Source organism: Mustela erminea, chromosome X (genome assembly GCF_009829155.1).
Source record: "Mustela erminea isolate mMusErm1 chromosome X, mMusErm1.Pri, whole genome shotgun sequence".
Lineage (NCBI taxonomy): Eukaryota > Metazoa > Chordata > Mammalia > Carnivora > Mustelidae > Mustela > Mustela erminea.
Window position 1 is genome coordinate 11719896 of NC_045635.1, and position 18746 is coordinate 11738641.

At 41.2% G+C, this 18746-nt stretch overlaps 1 protein-coding gene across 5 annotated transcripts in view; it reads right to left on the reverse strand.

The window, feature by feature from the left end:
• Positions 1–11927: 11927 nt before the first annotated feature.
• CLTRN (collectrin, amino acid transport regulator) overlaps positions 11928–18746 on the reverse strand; it is a 43377-nt gene continuing 36558 nt past the window's right edge. For 4 of the 5 annotated variants that reach the window (XM_032331800.1, XM_032331801.1, XM_032331799.1 and 1 more), the window contains one exon: positions 11928–12783. In XM_032331800.1, the coding sequence (XP_032187691.1) occupies positions 12627–12783 (157 nt within the window). In that variant the 3' untranslated portion in view covers positions 11928–12626. The remainder of the gene's footprint in view (positions 12784–18746) is intronic. The other variant, XM_032331798.1, reaches the window with a different exon arrangement.

Genomic DNA, 18746 nt, shown 5'->3' on the forward strand with positions numbered 1-18746 from the left:
TATTCCAAATGTCAATAGGTTGAATTCTCTAATGAAAAGATGTATAGTGGCTAAAAACCAAGACCCAACTATCTGCTGCCTACACTCACCTCAGTTTTAAGGACAAACATAGGTTTAAAGTGAAGGGATGGAAAAGATAATTCATGCAAGTGAAAACCAAGAGAGCCGGAGTAGCTATAGTTATATGAGACAACACAGATTTTAAATCAGAAGTGGTAAAAAGAGGGGCACCTGGGTGGCTCAGTCGGTTAAGCATCTGCCTTCAGCCTCAGGTCATGGTCCCAGGGTCCTGGAATGGAACCCCACGTCAGGCTCCTTATCCAGCGGGAGCCTGCTTCTCCCTCTGCCTGCTACTCCCCCTGCTTGTGCTCTCTCTCTGTCAAATAAATGAATAAAATCTTTTTTTAAGTGGTAAAATGAGATAAAGAAGGTGGTTATATAATGCGAACAGACCAATTCATCATGAAGATACAACAGCTGTAAAGCAAATACAGATCTGAAGGGAGAAACAGGCAACACTATAATAAAGTAAGGGGTTTTGATACTCCCCAGTTTTGACAATGGATAGATCATCTGGACAGAAAATCAACAAGGAAGCATTGGACTTGAACCATACTTTAGGTCAAATGGACCTAATAGACATACACAGAACATTCCATCCAAGAAAAGCAGAATACAGATTCTTCTCAAGTGCACATGGAACATTCTCCATGACAGATGATACAATAGGTCACAAAATTAGCCTTTGCAAATTTTAGATTGAAATTATACCAACTATCTTTTCCAACCACAATGGTATGAAACTAGAAATCAATAACAGGAGGAAAACTGGGAAATTCACAAATATGTGGAAATTAAACAATATACTTGCAGGGGTGCCTGGGTGGCTCAGTCAGTTAAGTGTCTGCCTTCAGCTTGGGTCATGATCCTGGGGTCCTGGGATCAAGCCCCATGTCTTCGGGCTCCCTGCTCAGTGGGGAGTGTGCTTCTCCTGTCCCTGTGCCGCTCCCTGCTTGTGGTTCTCTCTCTCATGCTCACTCTATCTCTCAAATACATAAATAAAATCTTAAAAAAAAAACCCAATACACTGCTAAAGAACAAACAAGTCAAAAGAGAGATCAAAAAAATATCTTGAAACAAATGAAAATGGAAACATAACATACCAATATCTTTTTAAAGACATTTTTCCAAAGAAGACACACAAACAGCCAATAGGTACAATAGGTAGAAGGTGGTCCACATCACTCCTCATCAGAGAAATACGAATTATCACCTCCCACCTGTTAGAATGGCTGTGATGAAAAAAAAAAAAAAAAGACAAGCGATAACACGTGTTGATGAGGATGTAGAGAAAAGAGAACTTCACTGTTGGCGGAAATGTAAATTGGTGCAGTCCCCCTGAAAATCAGTATGAAGTTTCCTCCAAAAATTAAAAAATATAACTATCATATGATCCAGCAATGCCATTTCTGGGTACATATCCAAAGAAAATGAGAACAGGATCTCAAAGAGATACCAGCACCCCTGCGTTCATGGCAACATTATTCACAATAGCCAGGATACTGAAACAACCTAAGTGTTTGTCCCCGGATAAACGGGTAGGAAAAGATGTGGTATAAGTTCTGGGAATGTAAGGTGCAGTATGGTGACTATAGTTAACAAAACTGTATTATATATTTGGAAAGTTGCTAAGAGTAGATTTTATCAATTCTTACCACAAAAAGAAAACCTGTAACTATGTGAAGTGATGGGCATGGTAAGTAACCTTAGCATGGTAATCATTTTTGCAATGTATGCATATTCCGAATTATTACATTGTATACCTTAAATTTACACACAAAGTTATATGTCAATTATATCACCATAAAGTTGGAAAACAAACAAAACCAAATGCTGCTCTAGGAATGAGCCCCAACCATAGCCCAACTGAGGCCTCCTTCCGCACCCCCGCTCCAACCACCCCAACTCCCACTCACTGTGTAAGGACCGGGGCTTAATAGGCTTCGTAGTCGCTCTTCCATTACCTCTCGAACAGCCTGATCCGATGGACTCTCTGCTTGGTGGGGAGCATGCTTCTCTCTCTCCTGCTCCCCCTACTTGTGATCTCTCTCTCTCTCTCTGTCAAATCAATAAATAAAATCTTAAAAAAATAGAATGTAATAAAATTTCCAGTTTTGAAAAGCATCTAATCTGTGTATCTCTTTATGCCACTGCCCATGGTACTGTATTTGGCTTGGACAAAGAATAATCCTGGCAACAACCCAGCATGTTATTCAGTAATGGGGTTTCAGGCACCCCCGTCCCAATTCTCGTCCTCCATTGAATACACAACTTGGTACTTCCAAGTTATTCCCGGAAGAGGAGCTGATGACAGAGTACATTTTAAATGAACATAAATAAAAAGTAGAACAACATAATTAAAATAGGGAAACAAAAAGTATCAGTTGCTATAAAGCCTCCAACAACATATGAACATTTAAAAATGTTATATGGCTTTGGGCAATATATTCAAATTCATTTAGCCTCCATGTCTTCTTTTGTTAGGTAGGATTACTAATACTTGCTATTGGGTGAATAAGGAAAAGCACTAAAAATTAGTTAACAAAATGAATCCTGTGAATAAAACATTTATATTCTTTTTGAAAAGTGATATTGAAAAACCTCAATTTGTGTTCGCTAAGAAAAGAAAGATTTACTTAGGGAAAATATTTCACTGCGTGGATATTCATTTCCACACTGACCAAATCTTAGAAGTAAGATAACCCAGCTATCTGGAAGACACACAGATCTGGCAGGGAGGTGGTGAAAGGGAATACATAGATATGTGAGGCATCTATTGGGATTCTCAACACAAAGAGAGAACGAACTATGAAACTCTGAGAAAAACTGCCAAGGACACTGGTTTCTAGCCCCTACAACACCCCTGATTCCCCCAAAGGGCTCCAGTATTATCTTTGCTGAGGTTTCATCAATAGCATTTTATTTGCCGATGTACTGGAAAGGGGTATGTCAAAGCACTAGAGTTGAAACTAACCCGAGAGGATTTCTGCAATCACTGTACTACTGAAATGAACCTTGGTATTCCCCTTTATAGCTAAGCAGATGATAATCTAGCAAGTAAATACTATAATATAACATGAGCCTCAATCAGCCTTGGAATGATGGCAGATTCTAACATTGGCAAACCTCTGTCACTTTTGAGCAAGTAGATTGTAGTTTTTACGTTCATTGATTTAAATTCTCTTTAGTTCTTCAACGAGCATGTTAGATTACCTGGAATTGTGCCACAGAAAACCTAAAAAGCTTATCATGTGAATGAATTGTCCACTGCTGGCCTGTGGCCCTGTTCTCCCAGGGACCTTTGAGTCCTTGCTTTTAACAGCGCCACGTAATGAAAAAATTGGATGAGTGACTCATAGCCATATACCTGGCAGACAGATCACAGGCACCAATCCTCAATGTAAAAGAGTCTAAGTATCATTAGAATTTGACCAGATGCACAAAGTTCTACCATATTGACTAGTTAATTCAACAAAACAGCTTGTTCATCCGGTGAGATAGAATTTTTTTTTTTTTTACTGAATTGATTGGGAGGACAGTTGATTCAATAAATGTCAACTAGTTCAATGACAGTCATAGACTAAAAGAATAAAAAAGAAATAACCATTTAAAAATGGGACCCGGGGGCGGGGGGCGCCTGGGTGGCTCAGTGGGTTAAGCCTCTGCCTTCGGCTCAGGCCATGATCCCAGTGTCCTGGGATGGAGCCCCGCATCGGGCTCTCTGCTCAGCAGGGAGCCTGCTTCCTCCTGACGCTCTGCCTGCCTCTCTGCCTACTTGTGATCTCTCTCTCTCTCTGTGTCAAATAAATAAATAAAATCTTAAAAAAAAAAGATAGTCAATATATACTTTGTAGGTTATATGTATTATATACTACCTCCTTACAATAAACTGAACTAGAAAATGAAAATGTTACTAAGAAAATCGTAAGGGAAAATACATAAATAGTACTATACTGTAAAAAATCCACATATAAATGCAATGGACAATTCATCTATATTCCTACCAGCTGTCTCCCTACCGAATCTATGTGTGGTTGTGTCTTTCCAGATAGGTAGGTTATCTATTTCTGAGATTCAGCCATTGTAGATATAAATATATATTTATATAGTAAAATATTTCCCTTAAGCAAACCCTTTTATTCCTCTTTATGGCTTCAAGTTGAGTAGTCTCAATATCAATTTTAAGAAATAAAAAATTTCACTCACAGAGCACATATTCTTTATTAATTTTGCTATTCTTATTATTTATTAATTCTGTTCTATCAATAACCTTTTGGGAAGAGAGGGCAAGTATTAGTTCCTTTTTAAAACTACTCTCTTTAGGGCACCTGGGTGGCTCAGTGGGTTAAAACTTCTGCCTTCAACTCAGGTCATGATCCCAGGGTCCTGGAATTGAGCCCCACATCGGGCTCTTTGCTCAGCAGGGAGCCTGCTTCCCCCTCTCTCTCTGCCTGCCTCTCTGCCTACTTGTGATCTCTGTCAAATAAATAAATAAAAATTTTAAAAAATTACTCTCTTTACACTAAATGGAGACAACTTATTTCATGGGATTTCCTTCTCGCCACTTTTATGAATCCCTGCATACCGGGGACCACACAATTAGTTAATGGTGGTGTGAGGATTGGAATCTAGACCGCACTGGTAATATAGTGCCTATACCATGTATTAATCTACTCCCATTGAGATCTGGGGCAGCATCTCAACACCAAACACTTGAATATTTCTGCATTCAATATTCTTAAATACAATAAATAAAGATCATGAAGAGCATTGTATCTGTTCAGCTCAGAGTTGCTGCCAAATGGTTTTCAGAGGGTTTTGGATTTGGGAGTTAGAATGGTCAAAGAGAGAGGAGGAGCAGGAAAACAAGACCCATATCACAGAAAAGTCAAGAACAAAGACTGTGTCAAAGAGGAGGGCAGGGTGCCCTATACTGTAAAATGATTCCAAGAAATTCAGGAGGGTGAGGACAAGGAAGCTGTGACTTTAACAACCAGAAATTCACTAGTGATTTTGAGGAAGCAGTTTCCTCCAGACTGCAGATGCCACATTGCAAAGAGTTAGGAAGCAAGTGGATGGTGGTGATGCCAAGATGGTGAATACAGACCTAATTTTTTAAAATATTTTATTTATTTATTTATTTGACAGACAGAGATCACAAGCAGGCAGACAGGCGGCCAGAGAGAGAGAAGAGGAAGCAGGCTCCCCACTGAGCAGAAGCCTTAACCTACTGAGCCACCCCAGTGCCCCTAGAGACCTAATTTTGAATGAGCCAGGATCAATATCCTTTAAAGGTCTCCAGAGTATCTTTGAATTCCTTGTACTAGACTAGTTCCATGTGCTTTCTTATTCTTCCATTAAAACCTGTTTTTCAGGGCACCTGGGTGGCTCAGTAGGTTAAAGCCTGTGCCTTTGGCTCAGGTCATAATCCCAGGGTCCTGAAATCGAGCCCCACATTGGGCTCTCTGTTCAGTGGGGAGCCTGCTTCCTCCCCTCTCTCTCTGCCTGCCTCTCTGCCTACTTTTGATCTCTGTCTGTCAAATAAATAAAATCTTTAAAACCTGTTTTTCTTCAAGCACTGACAAAATATGGTCAAAGCTAGTTCTTATTAAATCTTCTGTTTTCATTAAATTACTAGCATTATAAGTTTGTCTTCTAATATTTTATATCATAAATGTGTACTACTTAAGCTATATTATGGGTTAGTATGTTCCTATGAGCTGGCTTAAGGGCTGTCTTACCACACATGACACATACTTACATGGGGATCATCTTTCCTAAAGTCCAAGGAACTGGCTAGCAAACTAATAGCTTGAGCCATAGGAAAACTGCCATTTTTGTAAATCAAAAATGATTGCATAGAAGAAATTTTATCTGATTCAACCTTATAAGTTTTCAAATGCAACTATCATAGAAACTGAACGTTGCCACAATAATTCATTGTTCACTAATTATGAGGGGCTATGAATTAAGGGTTTAGGACAACAAGTGGGAATCCAGGGAGTGGCTAAGACATTAGTCTTAGGGGTGCCTGGGTGGCTCAGTGGGTTAAGCCTCTGCCTTTGGCTCAGGTCATGGTCTCATGGCTCAGGTCATGGTCTCAGGGTCCTGGGATCGAGCCCCGCATCGGGCTCTCTGCTCAGCAGGGAGCCTGCCTCTTCCCTCTCTCTCTGCCTGCCTCTCTGCCTGCTTGTGATCTCTCTCTCCCTGTCAAATAAACAAATAAAATCTTTTTTAAAAGGAAAATTAGCCTTAATTGAACTTTTGTTAAATTTTGCATATAAGGGACACTTGTTCACTGTACCAAGACACCTACCTGACAGTGGCACTTCTAGCTTGCCTGTCCATGGTGGGTAGTATTCCCCTTTGTTCTATGCCATGCCCAGGAGCTCATGATCCACCTTTTCCAATGGTCTTCGTTATGACCTAGCCCTGTTGTTCTGGGAACCTCCTTTCAGATTGGGTCAAAAGACATCCAACACTTGGGAGAAAAAAAAAACTAGGATCACTCTCTGGGTCTGAATAAATGTTTCCCTTCATCCGATACCCCACACCCATATTATTATTATATAATCACTAATTTTCAAAAAAAATGTAAGTGACATCAAAGAGTAACTCTGGAAAAATTGTATCTAGGGACACAGTTTTCATTTTGTTACTGGCAAAATTCTCCCCTACTGCCCAGTACACTGGCACCAACCATTTGTAGCCTGCTATTGCCCCCACTGTGCTATAATAAAAAAGAAACTAATGTTATGCTACGATGGTTCTTATTCTGTATGAATAACTGAGATAAAATTTTTCTCAAACAATGCTATAAAAATGAAGAGCAAAATAATTCAATAAATAACAACCAGAAACCATTCATTCATTCATTCAACCCCAAATTCCCTAAAATATAATGGTATTCTTTTTTTTTTTTAAGATTTTATTTACTTGACAGACAGAGATCACAAGTAGGCAGAGAGGCAGGCAGAGAGAGAGAGGAGGAAGCAGGCTCCCTCCTGAGCGGAGAGCCCAATGCGGGGCTTGATTCCACAATCCTGAGATCATGACCTGAGCCGAAGGCAGAGGCTTTAACCCACTGAGCCACCCAGGTGCCCCAATAGAATGGTATTCTTAGTAATAGGCTTAATCTTGCAATAAATAATGAATGGGTCCCTTCTAAAATATTCTTCTTTTGTTTACATTTCCTGAACTAGCATGGTATTTTACATAAAGTGGACATGGATAAGTTCTTGCGGCAGAAAGGAAGGAGCGAAGGAAAGATAGCAAGGAAGAAAGGGGAAAATCTTCCTAGCATTTGCTTATGTACTCAAGTTAACTAGACATGCAATATTTTTTATGAAGAAAAATAAGATGTAAAGTGGGAAATAAAATATTATCTTACAGGGTCCCATGAATTTGAAAAAAGGACTGGGAATTTGGACTCTTAAGGGATTTTTTACTCTTTTTGGTTCTTAACCTGTGTTCTCTCCCATTCTTTGTTCTTATCCAGGAATGATAAATATGTGTATTTCACTTAATGATGTTCATATCTGGAATCTGATCAAGGATCTTTTGAAATGCAGGAACTCACTGCATTCATTTTTTAAAAAATATTTATTTGAGAGAGAAAGAGAAAGCATGAACTGGGGTGGGGCAGAGGGAGAGAGAGGACCCCAAGCAGACTCCACGCTGAGCAGAGCATAAGAAGGAGCTTGATCCCAGGACCCCGAGATCATGACCCAAACTGAAACCAAGAGTTGGCCACTCAACTGACTGAGCCACTCAGGCACCCCCGCATTCTTTAATATAGTGATGCTTGGGGGCACCTGGGTAGATCAGTCGGTTGTGTCTGACTCTTGGTTTCAGCATGGGTCATGGGATCAAGCCCCACCTCGGGCTCCACGCTTAGTGGGGAGTCTGTCTGTCCCTCTCCCTCTGCTCCTCCCCCAACTCATAGTCTCTCTCTCTCAAATAAATCAATCTTTAAAAAACAATATAGTGATGCTTGTAGTAGTTAGTCCTTGTGGAAAACATGGAAGGTGAAACTACACCAAAAAAAAAAACCTACGAAAGTTACACACATTTACATTTCTTCTATGAAACAAATCCAGATATAACCATCCCATCTAATTTTTTCTTAAATGACTCGTTTTTCAGACATTTCTGTTTTTCCAGTTTCATCACAGTTTTTATTAAGGACTTGGAGAGTGGAATGACAGCTATATTTCCACTTACTTTACACCATTTTATTTCCAGTACATATCACCTCTCAATGTGCTCCCTTGTGACACATTATGGGATCATTAAATTAAAAATGAAAGGTGTGGTTGATGACTGACTGCTCTCTAATTACCCAGAGTGTTTGTCAAAGGCAGTAGGCAGAAGGCATAAAACCCCACTTTGCTGTTATATTGACTGTCAAGTTTATAGCACATTTCTGCTAGCACAGAAAACTTCCCCAATAAGGATACCTACTGGAGTAGACCTCTGCAAGTGAAATCAGTGACCTCAGCATTAGGATAAACCATGAAGACAATGATCTAGTGATCATACTGGTTCATCCCATGTTTTCAAAATAAGAAGCCTATCTGGGATCAGTATTTCTCCACCTGTTGTCTCCCCATTATTGTGACTTTTTAGACATCTTTTCCTAATAGCTCATCCAGAAAATGTTGATACCATAGAAACACTTTTTATCTGTTTATGTATTGTGGTCCTTTGGAGGAGTATAAGCCATTGTGACATCTAAACTTTTTTCCTCCCCAGTAAGAACAATTTCCACCGTCTTGAGAACGCATGTCTTGGATTATGCTTGCTAGTACACACTAAATTCTGATGATGTCTCACTGATTCTATATGCAAAGCTACCCTATTCCGGAGTACACAACTCAAGAAAACGTAAGCTAGAAAATTGTTCTTTAGCAAATCATCTATTGCCAATAGAGAGAATAAATCTCCTTCTTCTCCTAAAAATGAGGAAGCCCTACTAATATTAAAGAACACATGGTTCCCAAGTTAAAATAGTGTCCAAATCAAAAATCTCATACCCACAATTTCAAACTCTTCCATGTACAGGGAGAGGGACAGACTTTGCTCTCAGAAAGGATAAGACTATGAGCTTGCAACAGCTACCATCTCATTTACTTATTTATCAGCACACATTTATTGAGCTCTATAGACTTTCAGCTTTGTGAGGGCGGGGATTGTGTTTGATTTTGCTCACCCTTATAGAATAAAGGACAGAAAGGAGAGAGGAAGGAAGAAGACAAGGTGCTATGCTTCGTGACTTGAACACTGCCTCCAAGAAAATTCTATTTAGTCTGAAGATACAGAGATATAAAAAACAAATGTAGTAAAATATTATAATTTTCATTAAAAAGATACCTAGCTATGGTGAGGTTACAAAGTAGTGGTTAATTCTATCTTGTCATAGGTCGAGGGAAGTGAAGTAGATTACATGAATGTTCAGGAAGACAGTGTACTAGGAATCCTCTTGCCTGTATGGTCTCTTTCCTCCATAAAAACACATTTAAATATAACATAACTCTGGCACAGCAAGATGAGTATAATTATCTGGGCAGTCTAAGAACACATAGCTGGGAGTTCCAGCAAAGACCTCCAGCAGGGGCAAGATGTATAAGTGAGAGAAAGGCTAAGGACGAGCTGAAAAAGTGGCTGAGACAGAGAAATGCGTAGAGAGGACAGCTTGTTCGATGGCCTGCACGTGAGAGAAAGGTGGAGGTCAAACTACAGCAGGTCCTGCCTGTGTTTAAAAAAAGTCTGGCTTTCTCCTAAAGATAATAAACCACCATTTAAAAGCATCTATGTGGGGCACCTGGGTGGCTCAGTGGGTTAAGCCTCTGCCTTCAGCTCAGGTCATGATCTCAGGGTCCTGGGATCGAGCCCCTCATTGGGTTCTCTGCTCTGCAGGGAGCCTGCTTCTCCCTCTCTCTCTGCCTGCCGCTCTGCTTACTTGTGATCTCTCTCTCTCTTTCTCTCTCTCTCTGTCAAATAAATAAAATATTTAAAAAAAAAAAAAAGCATCTATGTTATGGGTGCCTGGGTGGCTCACTTGGTTAAGTGACTACCTTCAGCTCAGGTCATGATCCCCGGGTCCTGGGATCGAGTTCCACATCAGGCTCTCCCTGCTCTTTGGGGAGGCTGCTTCTCCCTCTCCCTGCCACTCCTCCTGCTTGTGCTCTCTTTCTCAAATAAGTAAATAAATAAACTCTTAAAAAACAAAAAAGCATCTATGCTAGGAACCAACAGGAACAAGTTTATATTTTGGATATTTATTTAGGCTACATTACAGCCAATGGACTGAAGAGGGTATGGTGGATATTCTGGGGGTCTGCCAGGTCCCCTCTTCAAGTTCCATGCACCCATCCCCAGCTTCTGGAAACACGGCTTTTGAAGGCTCACAGCTGATTCCTTTGATGGGAGTTGCCCTCAGCAACAGGGGAACTACCTTTGCCAAGAGCAGACACTCCCCCAAGAGCACCCCTGGCCCTGACGGCTCATGTGGAGATACAAAGGCTCAGCCACCTTATCTCAGTCAGGGACAACCTCAGCTCCTAAGCTTCCTGAAGGACTGGCTGAAGCCTCTGTTGTAATCATGCTGCTGGTCCCGTCTCCCTCCGCCTAATCCTACTCTATTAGTTTCCTATAGCAGCGTAACACCTTCCTGCAAACTCAGTGGCTTAAAAAACACACATTTATCATCTCACAGTGTCCATGGGTCAGGAGTCTGGGCGCATCCCAACTGGGTCCTCTCCTCAGGCTGCAATCAAAGCGCTGACCAGACTGTATTCTCATCTGGAGACAGTCTGACTGGGGAAAAATCCACTTCTGAGCTCACTTTAGTGGTTGACAGAGTTCATTTCCCTGTGGTTGAAGGACTGAGGACCCCCACTTCTGGCTGGCTGTTGTTCAGAGGCTGTCTTCAGTGCTGAGAGGCCACCAACAATTCCTAGAGGCTGCTCACATTCTCTTCCACGTAGGCTTTTCCGACATGGCCATTTACTTAATCAAGCCAGCAAGCAGAGTCTCTAGAACAAGTCTGCTGGCAAACAGACTCAGACGTAATACAAAGTAATTGCAGGAGTAACATCTCTTCATCTTTGCTGTATTCCATGCAGAAGCAAGTCCCAGGTGCCATCCTCACTCCCGGAGAGGGGTTACGTAAAGGCGTGAACACTGGGAGATGGCAGACATCTTGGAATCTATTTGCCACACCCGCCTTCCTCACTTCTTACAAGTGTATCTCTTCAGAGCAGAGCACGCCCCAGTGAACCTTCTGCCTGCAACTACCTATCTTGGGGTCTGTGTCTGGGGAGCAACACTGCGGCAGGAAAGGGAGTTAGTAACTGTTGCTGTAACATCAACTATGGGTGAAAGCAGTAGGAGATTGAGCAGCGAAGTTCTTTTTATTCATAAATGTATAATTTATTATTACAGATTAGAATAGCCATGGCCTATCTGGAAATAAAATGAAGTCTACGAACTACAAGATGTCTTTTTTTTTTAAATGATACACTTTATTTTTTTTTAAGATTTTATTTATTTATTTGACAGAGAGAGATCACAAGTAGGTAGAGAGGCAGGCAGAGAGAGAGAGAGGGGAGGAAGCAGGCTCCTTGCTGAACAGAGAGCCCGATGCAGGGCTCAATCCCAGGACCCTGGGATCATGACCTGAGCTGAAGGCAGAGGCTTTAACCCACTGAGCCACCCAGCTGCCCCTACAAGATGTCTTCAAGCAAGGATACACACAACAAAAATAATTCAATTCTAGGGTTGCAGAACAGATTACACAAAACTAATAAAAATTAGGCTTCCTAATTTCCACAGTATGAAAATAAATCTCAGACCACAATCAGTCGCATAATTAAAAAGAGATGATTAGCGCTTTATTAAATTCACAGAGGTTGTTGTTTTACAAATTGCAGAAACAGTCAACCAACAGGGCTGACTTACCAGAGAATGATAGAGAATAAGTAAGTATTGGTATGGTCATAGGATGAAATTCCACCTTGGATACTGTCACTCCCATTGTCATCATTCATAACCCAATCATATTTTATTCTTCCTTAGTTAGTCATACACAGAGTGATATGAACAATATTCAAAAAGGATCCATCTTCAAAGATTTTTACACCATATTATGGGTATTCTCCACTGGAAAAATCTCCCTCCGTAGGTCTTCACACACACATATATATATACACACATATATATACATATATATACATCTGTATATATATGTAGTAGCCTGACCTTATTTCCAGCAATGTTCAACACTAATGCACCTTTAAACCAATAAGTAAAGGCACCACGTGGCTATACCTATACATCGTGTTGTCAGAGAAATACTTTAGAATATTTTGAGTAGTCAACAGCTTAGGATTCCAGTGGTCTTCATGGGTATAAATGACAGCCTTTCACTTTCATGCACATGCAGAATTTCTTAGGAAAGAAGAATGGTGAAATAAAATAGATGATCTGTCCTTGATAATTTATAATGCTCAGCAGTGGCACAGAAACAAGTGTTGAGTTTCCTGGGGAAGCAAAACAGGAGCCCTTCAGAGAGGGGTGAGCCGCTCATCCTCTGTCATGAAGGCATCGTTAATGTGCCCTCCCTTTGTGTCCAAAGGATCGCAGGGGATGCCATTCTCAATTGTGATCATGTTTTCACACTTGTCTTCAGTGTCATCCACTTCGGATGGTCCTTTGCTCTTCCTAAATGCACATAAAAAGAATGATTGGGGTCTAGAAGCAGAAAGCCTGGTCTTCTGCACAAACATGGAGAGCAAGAGAGGAAACTTAGAATGATGAAATAATTGAGGAGATTCCATATTTTCCAAATAAGCTGCAAAGATGATAAAGACCTAATGGGGTGAAAAGCTGCTGTAAGATAAGAAGTCTGCATGGATGATATATATACATATATATGTATATCCGAACAAGTGGTTTCACTTGGAATACTAAAATAAATATATATGAACATGTATATGAGTGAATATATACATGTATATGAGTGAAAGTATTTGGGTACACACATACACACCAATACACATTCACTAACACATACTGCATGAAGGAATGAGAAGAAAACGTATGGCAAATTGGCAAGTCAAAGTATTCAGCTCTAGGAGAACAACTTAACTAAAATTGAATTTTAAAAAAGCATGAAATTTCTCTCACACGATTTGACAAATAGTCTGCAAATGTTGAGTGAAAATCAAATTGAAATGAGGTATCAGGAAGCAAACTCACATTCCTTTGTAGAAAAGAAGCAAGCATTATAAACTGCAGGTATCAGCCTGGCTCTACTTACTACAAAATAGTTGTCTTCATTTGTTAAGTTGGGTTTTTGGAACTCAGAACACATTTTACTAATTACATTACACCTCATAGCTAAAACTGCAGGTCATTCCAAAAAAAAAAAAAAAAAACCACGAAAAACAAAAACAAAAAACCTCTATATGACAGTATAAATCTTTGAGTTCCTCATTCTCAGATTCTTTGTAGACTCTGCACCCTTAATAAAAGGAGTGTGAAACTCTGCAGCTTTGAATTCAAAGGGTCTTCCTGTCTTTTGTGAAAGACCGAGTCACTGAGTCAATTATGCTAAATAAGAGATTAAGGTTGTGGCATCATGGAGGCATGGTTTGGGGCATAAGGCTCCCAGACTTGCTAGAGATTCTTTTGTCCCAGGAACCTGTGGAGACTTCGGAGAGGCAGACCTGAATGGATCACACCCACCGCTGGAATGGGGGGCACTGCTGTGGTGACCAGGATGGACTCCCACCACTATGGAAGTCCCTTGAACCTTGGTGAGTCTCTGGTGAGTGAAGAGGTGGTAAAGATGCCCCAGAGATGACTGAGGTAAAGTTTCCTATGAGTCCTGCATGAGAGTCCATTTTAACGTGCTTTAGAGAATACGGTGGGAGGAGGGGAGAGGAAAGAAAGACCTCTTAGTTACACAGGAATGACAGCTATTATAGCCAGAGTAACAGAAATAGAAAATCACCACTATAATAATAATTGATTCTAATGAGGCTCATAATGGATACTCAACCATTGAATAAGAGGTGATTTGGTAACAGGGTATTCAACTGGCATTCTATGACCATCAATCATATCACTTCCATTCACAGTACCCAACACTCACTGAATAACTATGTTTTGACTGACTACTCTGTGTTCAAATAGACACAGTCCTTGTCCTAAAGTGAAAAGAAAGGACTTAACAATGGGGAAAAACTCCAAATTTCACTCATCTTCCCTCCCATTTTTTATGGATTATAAAAAGAAGTGATGATTCAGAAGAGATGAAGCCCCAGTAACAAATGCGTATTTATAAATTATCATCAAAAAATGTCTAGTTCGGGGTGCCTGGGTGGCTCAGTGGGTTGAAGCCTCTGCCTTCGGTTAAGGTCATGATCCCAGGGTCCTTCGATCTATCGAGCCCCGCATCAGGTTCTCTGCTCAGCAGGGAGCCTGCTTCTCCCCCTCCCCTCTCTCTGCCTGCCTGTCTGCCTACTTGTGATCTCTGTATGTCAAATAAAGAAAAATATTTTTTTTTAAAGATTTTATTTATTTATTTGACAGAGAGAAATTACAAGTACACTGAGAGGCAGGCAGAGAGAGAGAGAGAAGGAAGCAGGCTCCCTGCTGAGCAGAGAGCCCGATGTGGGACTCGATCCCAGGACCCTGAGATCATGACCTGAGCCGAAGGCAGCGGCTTAACCCACTGAGCCACCCAGGCGCCCAAGAAAAATATTTTCTAAAAAATGTCTAGTTCGTGCAATTTCCCCCACACTCACTCCTCACTGGGCTTGGAGGGAATGAGAATTCTCCATAACAATAAACAGATTTTAAACAGTCAACTCTTACTCTAAAATTTGCGTATGTAAGTATGAAATTCACATCACAAAAATCTTAGTGGATGGGGCGCCTGGGTGGCTCAGTGGATTAAGATGCTGCCTTCGGCTAGGGTCATGATCTCGGGGTCCTGGGATCGAGTCCCACATGGGGCTCTCTGCTCGGCGGGGAGCCTGCTTCTCTCTCTCTCTCTCTCTCTCTGCCTGCCTGCCTCTCCATCTACTTGTGATCCCTCTTTGTCAAATAAATAAATAAAATCTTAAAAAAAAAATCTTAGTGGATGGAGCATTCTACAGGAGGTGGCAATGCAATGGAAGTCTTCGAAATAGACATGGCCAGCGTCTATCTGTCAGTTCCCTCAGTTAAGAAAGTTAGAGTTAGATGAAAAATCACAGGGAGCTGGACACTTGCAGATCACCACAAGGAATCTTGCCTTCCACTCCCGGCCATAAAGGAGAACTAATCCATTAGGCCTCACAAAGGAATGGCGAAGAACTAAAAAGAAAGATGTAAACAGACAAGGACAAGTTCATCTTCTTGAGAAGAAGGATTTCTCAACCAAAAAGATTCTGGGCAAAACGGCTGTGGAAATGTATCTAATGGAGCTGTGCCGATGGCGAATGCGGTACACATTGTGCTTCTGTGACCTTGGATCCAGTCGTTTAGCGTCTTGGCCTTGCCCGGCTTCACAAACTGCAGTGTCAGGACTACGCTGGCGGGACACGATAAGCAGCTACCGGTTATCTAACAGCAATGCAGGGCTTTGTCACGTTTCATAGTACATACGGTAATAAATGGGTTCACTGCCTCTGCACTGCTCTTACTAACAATAATAAAACTTAACTATGTTTCTGGACCATTCTGATTTGATGTTCTGCTAAAAACATAAATTCCTTTTCCTGAAAAATAAAATCGAGTGCTGACTTCCACTGTTCTTGCAGTGTACGGTGGTTCAGGAAGAAGACTGTTTTTAAAAAGTAACTAAAAGACCTGAAACTAGTTCTTAAAAACCTTGAGGGTGGATACTTCTCATAAATCTAGATACAAGAGGGGCAAATGAAGGGACCAAAAAAAAAAATGCCAGGTGACCCTTGGAGCTAAGGGGTGTGGAGGAGCAGGGTTAGGGTTAGGGTTAGGATTTGCTCATGATAAAGTAGTGGTGGGACGCCTGGGTGGCTCAGTCATTAGGCGTCTGCCTTCGGCTCAGGCCGTGATCCCGGGGATCCTGGGATCGAGCCCCGTATCGGGCTCCCTTCAGGGAGCCTGCTTCTCCCTCTCTGTTGCTCCCCCTGCTTGTTCTCGTTCTCTCTCCAGTAAATAAATAAGTAAATAAAATCTTTAAAAAAAAATAAAGTAGTGGTGGCTGAAAGCACAAAGAATATTTCTGTCTCCCCTCAAACAAGATAGGACTAAAGAGCCAAGGCCCAAGAATAGCCAGAAAAACAACAAAGGATAGACAAATATGATTTTGAAACAGAACAGAATTAATTATTGGGGAATTAGAACCATCCTCATAATCAGTATGGATGATTCCTGGCGAAAACGTCAGTGTTACTGGAATGATTTCAGTGGGCATTGCAGTCCAGTCAGACTGATGGCCTTTGGGATCCAGACTACCTGGTTTTATTTTATTTTATTTTTTTTAAGATTTTATTTATTTATTTGACAGAGACCACAAGTAGGCAGAGAGGCAGGCAGAGAGAGAGAGGAGGAAGCAGGCTTCCCGCTGAGCAGAAAGCCCGATGCGGGGCTCGATCCAAGGACCTTGGGATCATGTCCTGAGCCAAAGGCAGAGACTTCAACCCACGAAGCCAGGTGCCCCCAGACTACTTGGTTTTATTTATTTATTTTTAAGATTTTATTTATTTATTTGACAGAGAGAAATCACAAGTAGATGGAGAGGCAGGCGCAGAGAGAGAGAGAGGGAAGCAGGCTCTCTGCTGAGCGGAGAGCCGGATGCGGGACTCGATCCCAGGACCCTGAGATCATGACCTGAGCCGAAGGCAGCGGCTTAACCCACTGAGCCACCCAGGCGCCCAGACTACCTGGTTTTAAAGACGGTTACTCCAAACCTTCTGACCATGTGACCATAGGCAGGGTGCTTCATGTCGCCATGTGGTAGTGATAATACTAATTAGTATCTATTTCATGACAGAAACCAGACTAAGTGCTTTGTGTACATCACCTCATTTAATTCCGATTGCAGTATTATAAAGATTTTATTTTTATCTCTGTTTTTTAAGACATTACTTATTTACTTGAGAGAGAGAGAGCACAGAGGGAGAGTGAGGAGGAAAAGCAGACTCCTTGCTGAGCAGACAGCCCGATGGAGGCTTCATCCAGAGACCCTGAGATCACGACCTAAGCCGAAGGCAGACGTTTAACCAACTGAGCCACGCACGTGCCCCTTATTATCCCTGTTTTTCAAATAAAGGAGCTATGACTCAACTATATAAAGCAGCTTATCTTTGAGAAAGGAACAAGACTGGTGAAAGCAGTGCACCTAGAACTCTATTTAATCTCCCCAGGCTTCACTCAAAACACACATTTGATTCCTACTGAGTATGTGCACTTAAGAACAGCAAAGGAAAAGAATTATTAGCTCTAACATTTCTGATTTTACTTATACATCTATTTTTAAGACTTTTTAAGAATGTGAAATTTCAGTATATTGAAAATGTTGGCTGAGCCCCATCCCCTTGTGTGAAAAGCAGTATTGTTAGAAATCTAAATGCATTTCTGTTTACTACTGCCCTTATGGGAATAGAAATATAACCAGAAATAAACCAAGTGAATCTACGAATGACTCTGCTCTACTGGGAGCATTAGCTAGGGTTATGTCCTGAGTCCTTAATCTGGCGTTGTTACCAAGTGCAAGGCTATAATCTCCTTGTAGGCAGGAACCATCCACATTATCTGTGTATGTATCGTCCCTGATAAATACTAGAGCTCCCATCACAGAATGGATAGTCAATAAGGGAATAAGATATGTTTTACTTCTTTGGGCCTTGGCTTCTGGAGAGATGAATTTAGAGTACTTTCCAGTGTACAAAGCACTTGTGTGTATTCTCCAACTTTGTCTTCTCATCATCATAACTATGTAAGAAAATATTATTATCCTCATTTTCCAGATGTGACCTGCTTAAGATCACTCAGCTAATAAGCACCAGGGCTTAAGACTGGAACCCAAAACCGAGAGTATCCATCCAGTGCTGCTTCTACTAAAACACGCGTCACATCAACTGCATCGCCACTGTCATGGTCGCATCACCGTTGTCGCCATCACAACCATCGCTGTCATCATCATTCTCATCATCACAAAGCTGACCAGAGAACAAAAACATCTACTTGCAGGCTGGCAGTGGACACAGATCTAGTACAGACATCACTGTGGGGTAGATGTAGTTCATCCTGGGTACCTGCCCACCTACCGAGCTGCCTAATTGTTTCCCCAAGATAAAATAAATAAATAAAATCATTTTCCAACTTTTTCTTTCCCTTCAACAAGTCTCTCATTTCCACAAACTGCTATTTTCAACTAGATGGTAAGAGAAAAGCAACTTCCTCAAATGATGTCCCAAGGAGGTGGCATCTGCAATGGTGTGCTGAAGCTGGCTGCTGTAGGCTTGCACCAGGCGACTGTTAAATCTTCAGAAATTTCACAGTTGCTAGGAAATCAACGAATGCTACAAACTGGGATATTTTTTAGACAGCTGGTTAACCAGCTTACCACTCTTGTAGTAAACAGCAACCCTAATAAGATCACATGCTTTTTAAAATAGGGCTTTGTGGGGCGCCTGGGTGGCTCAGCGGAT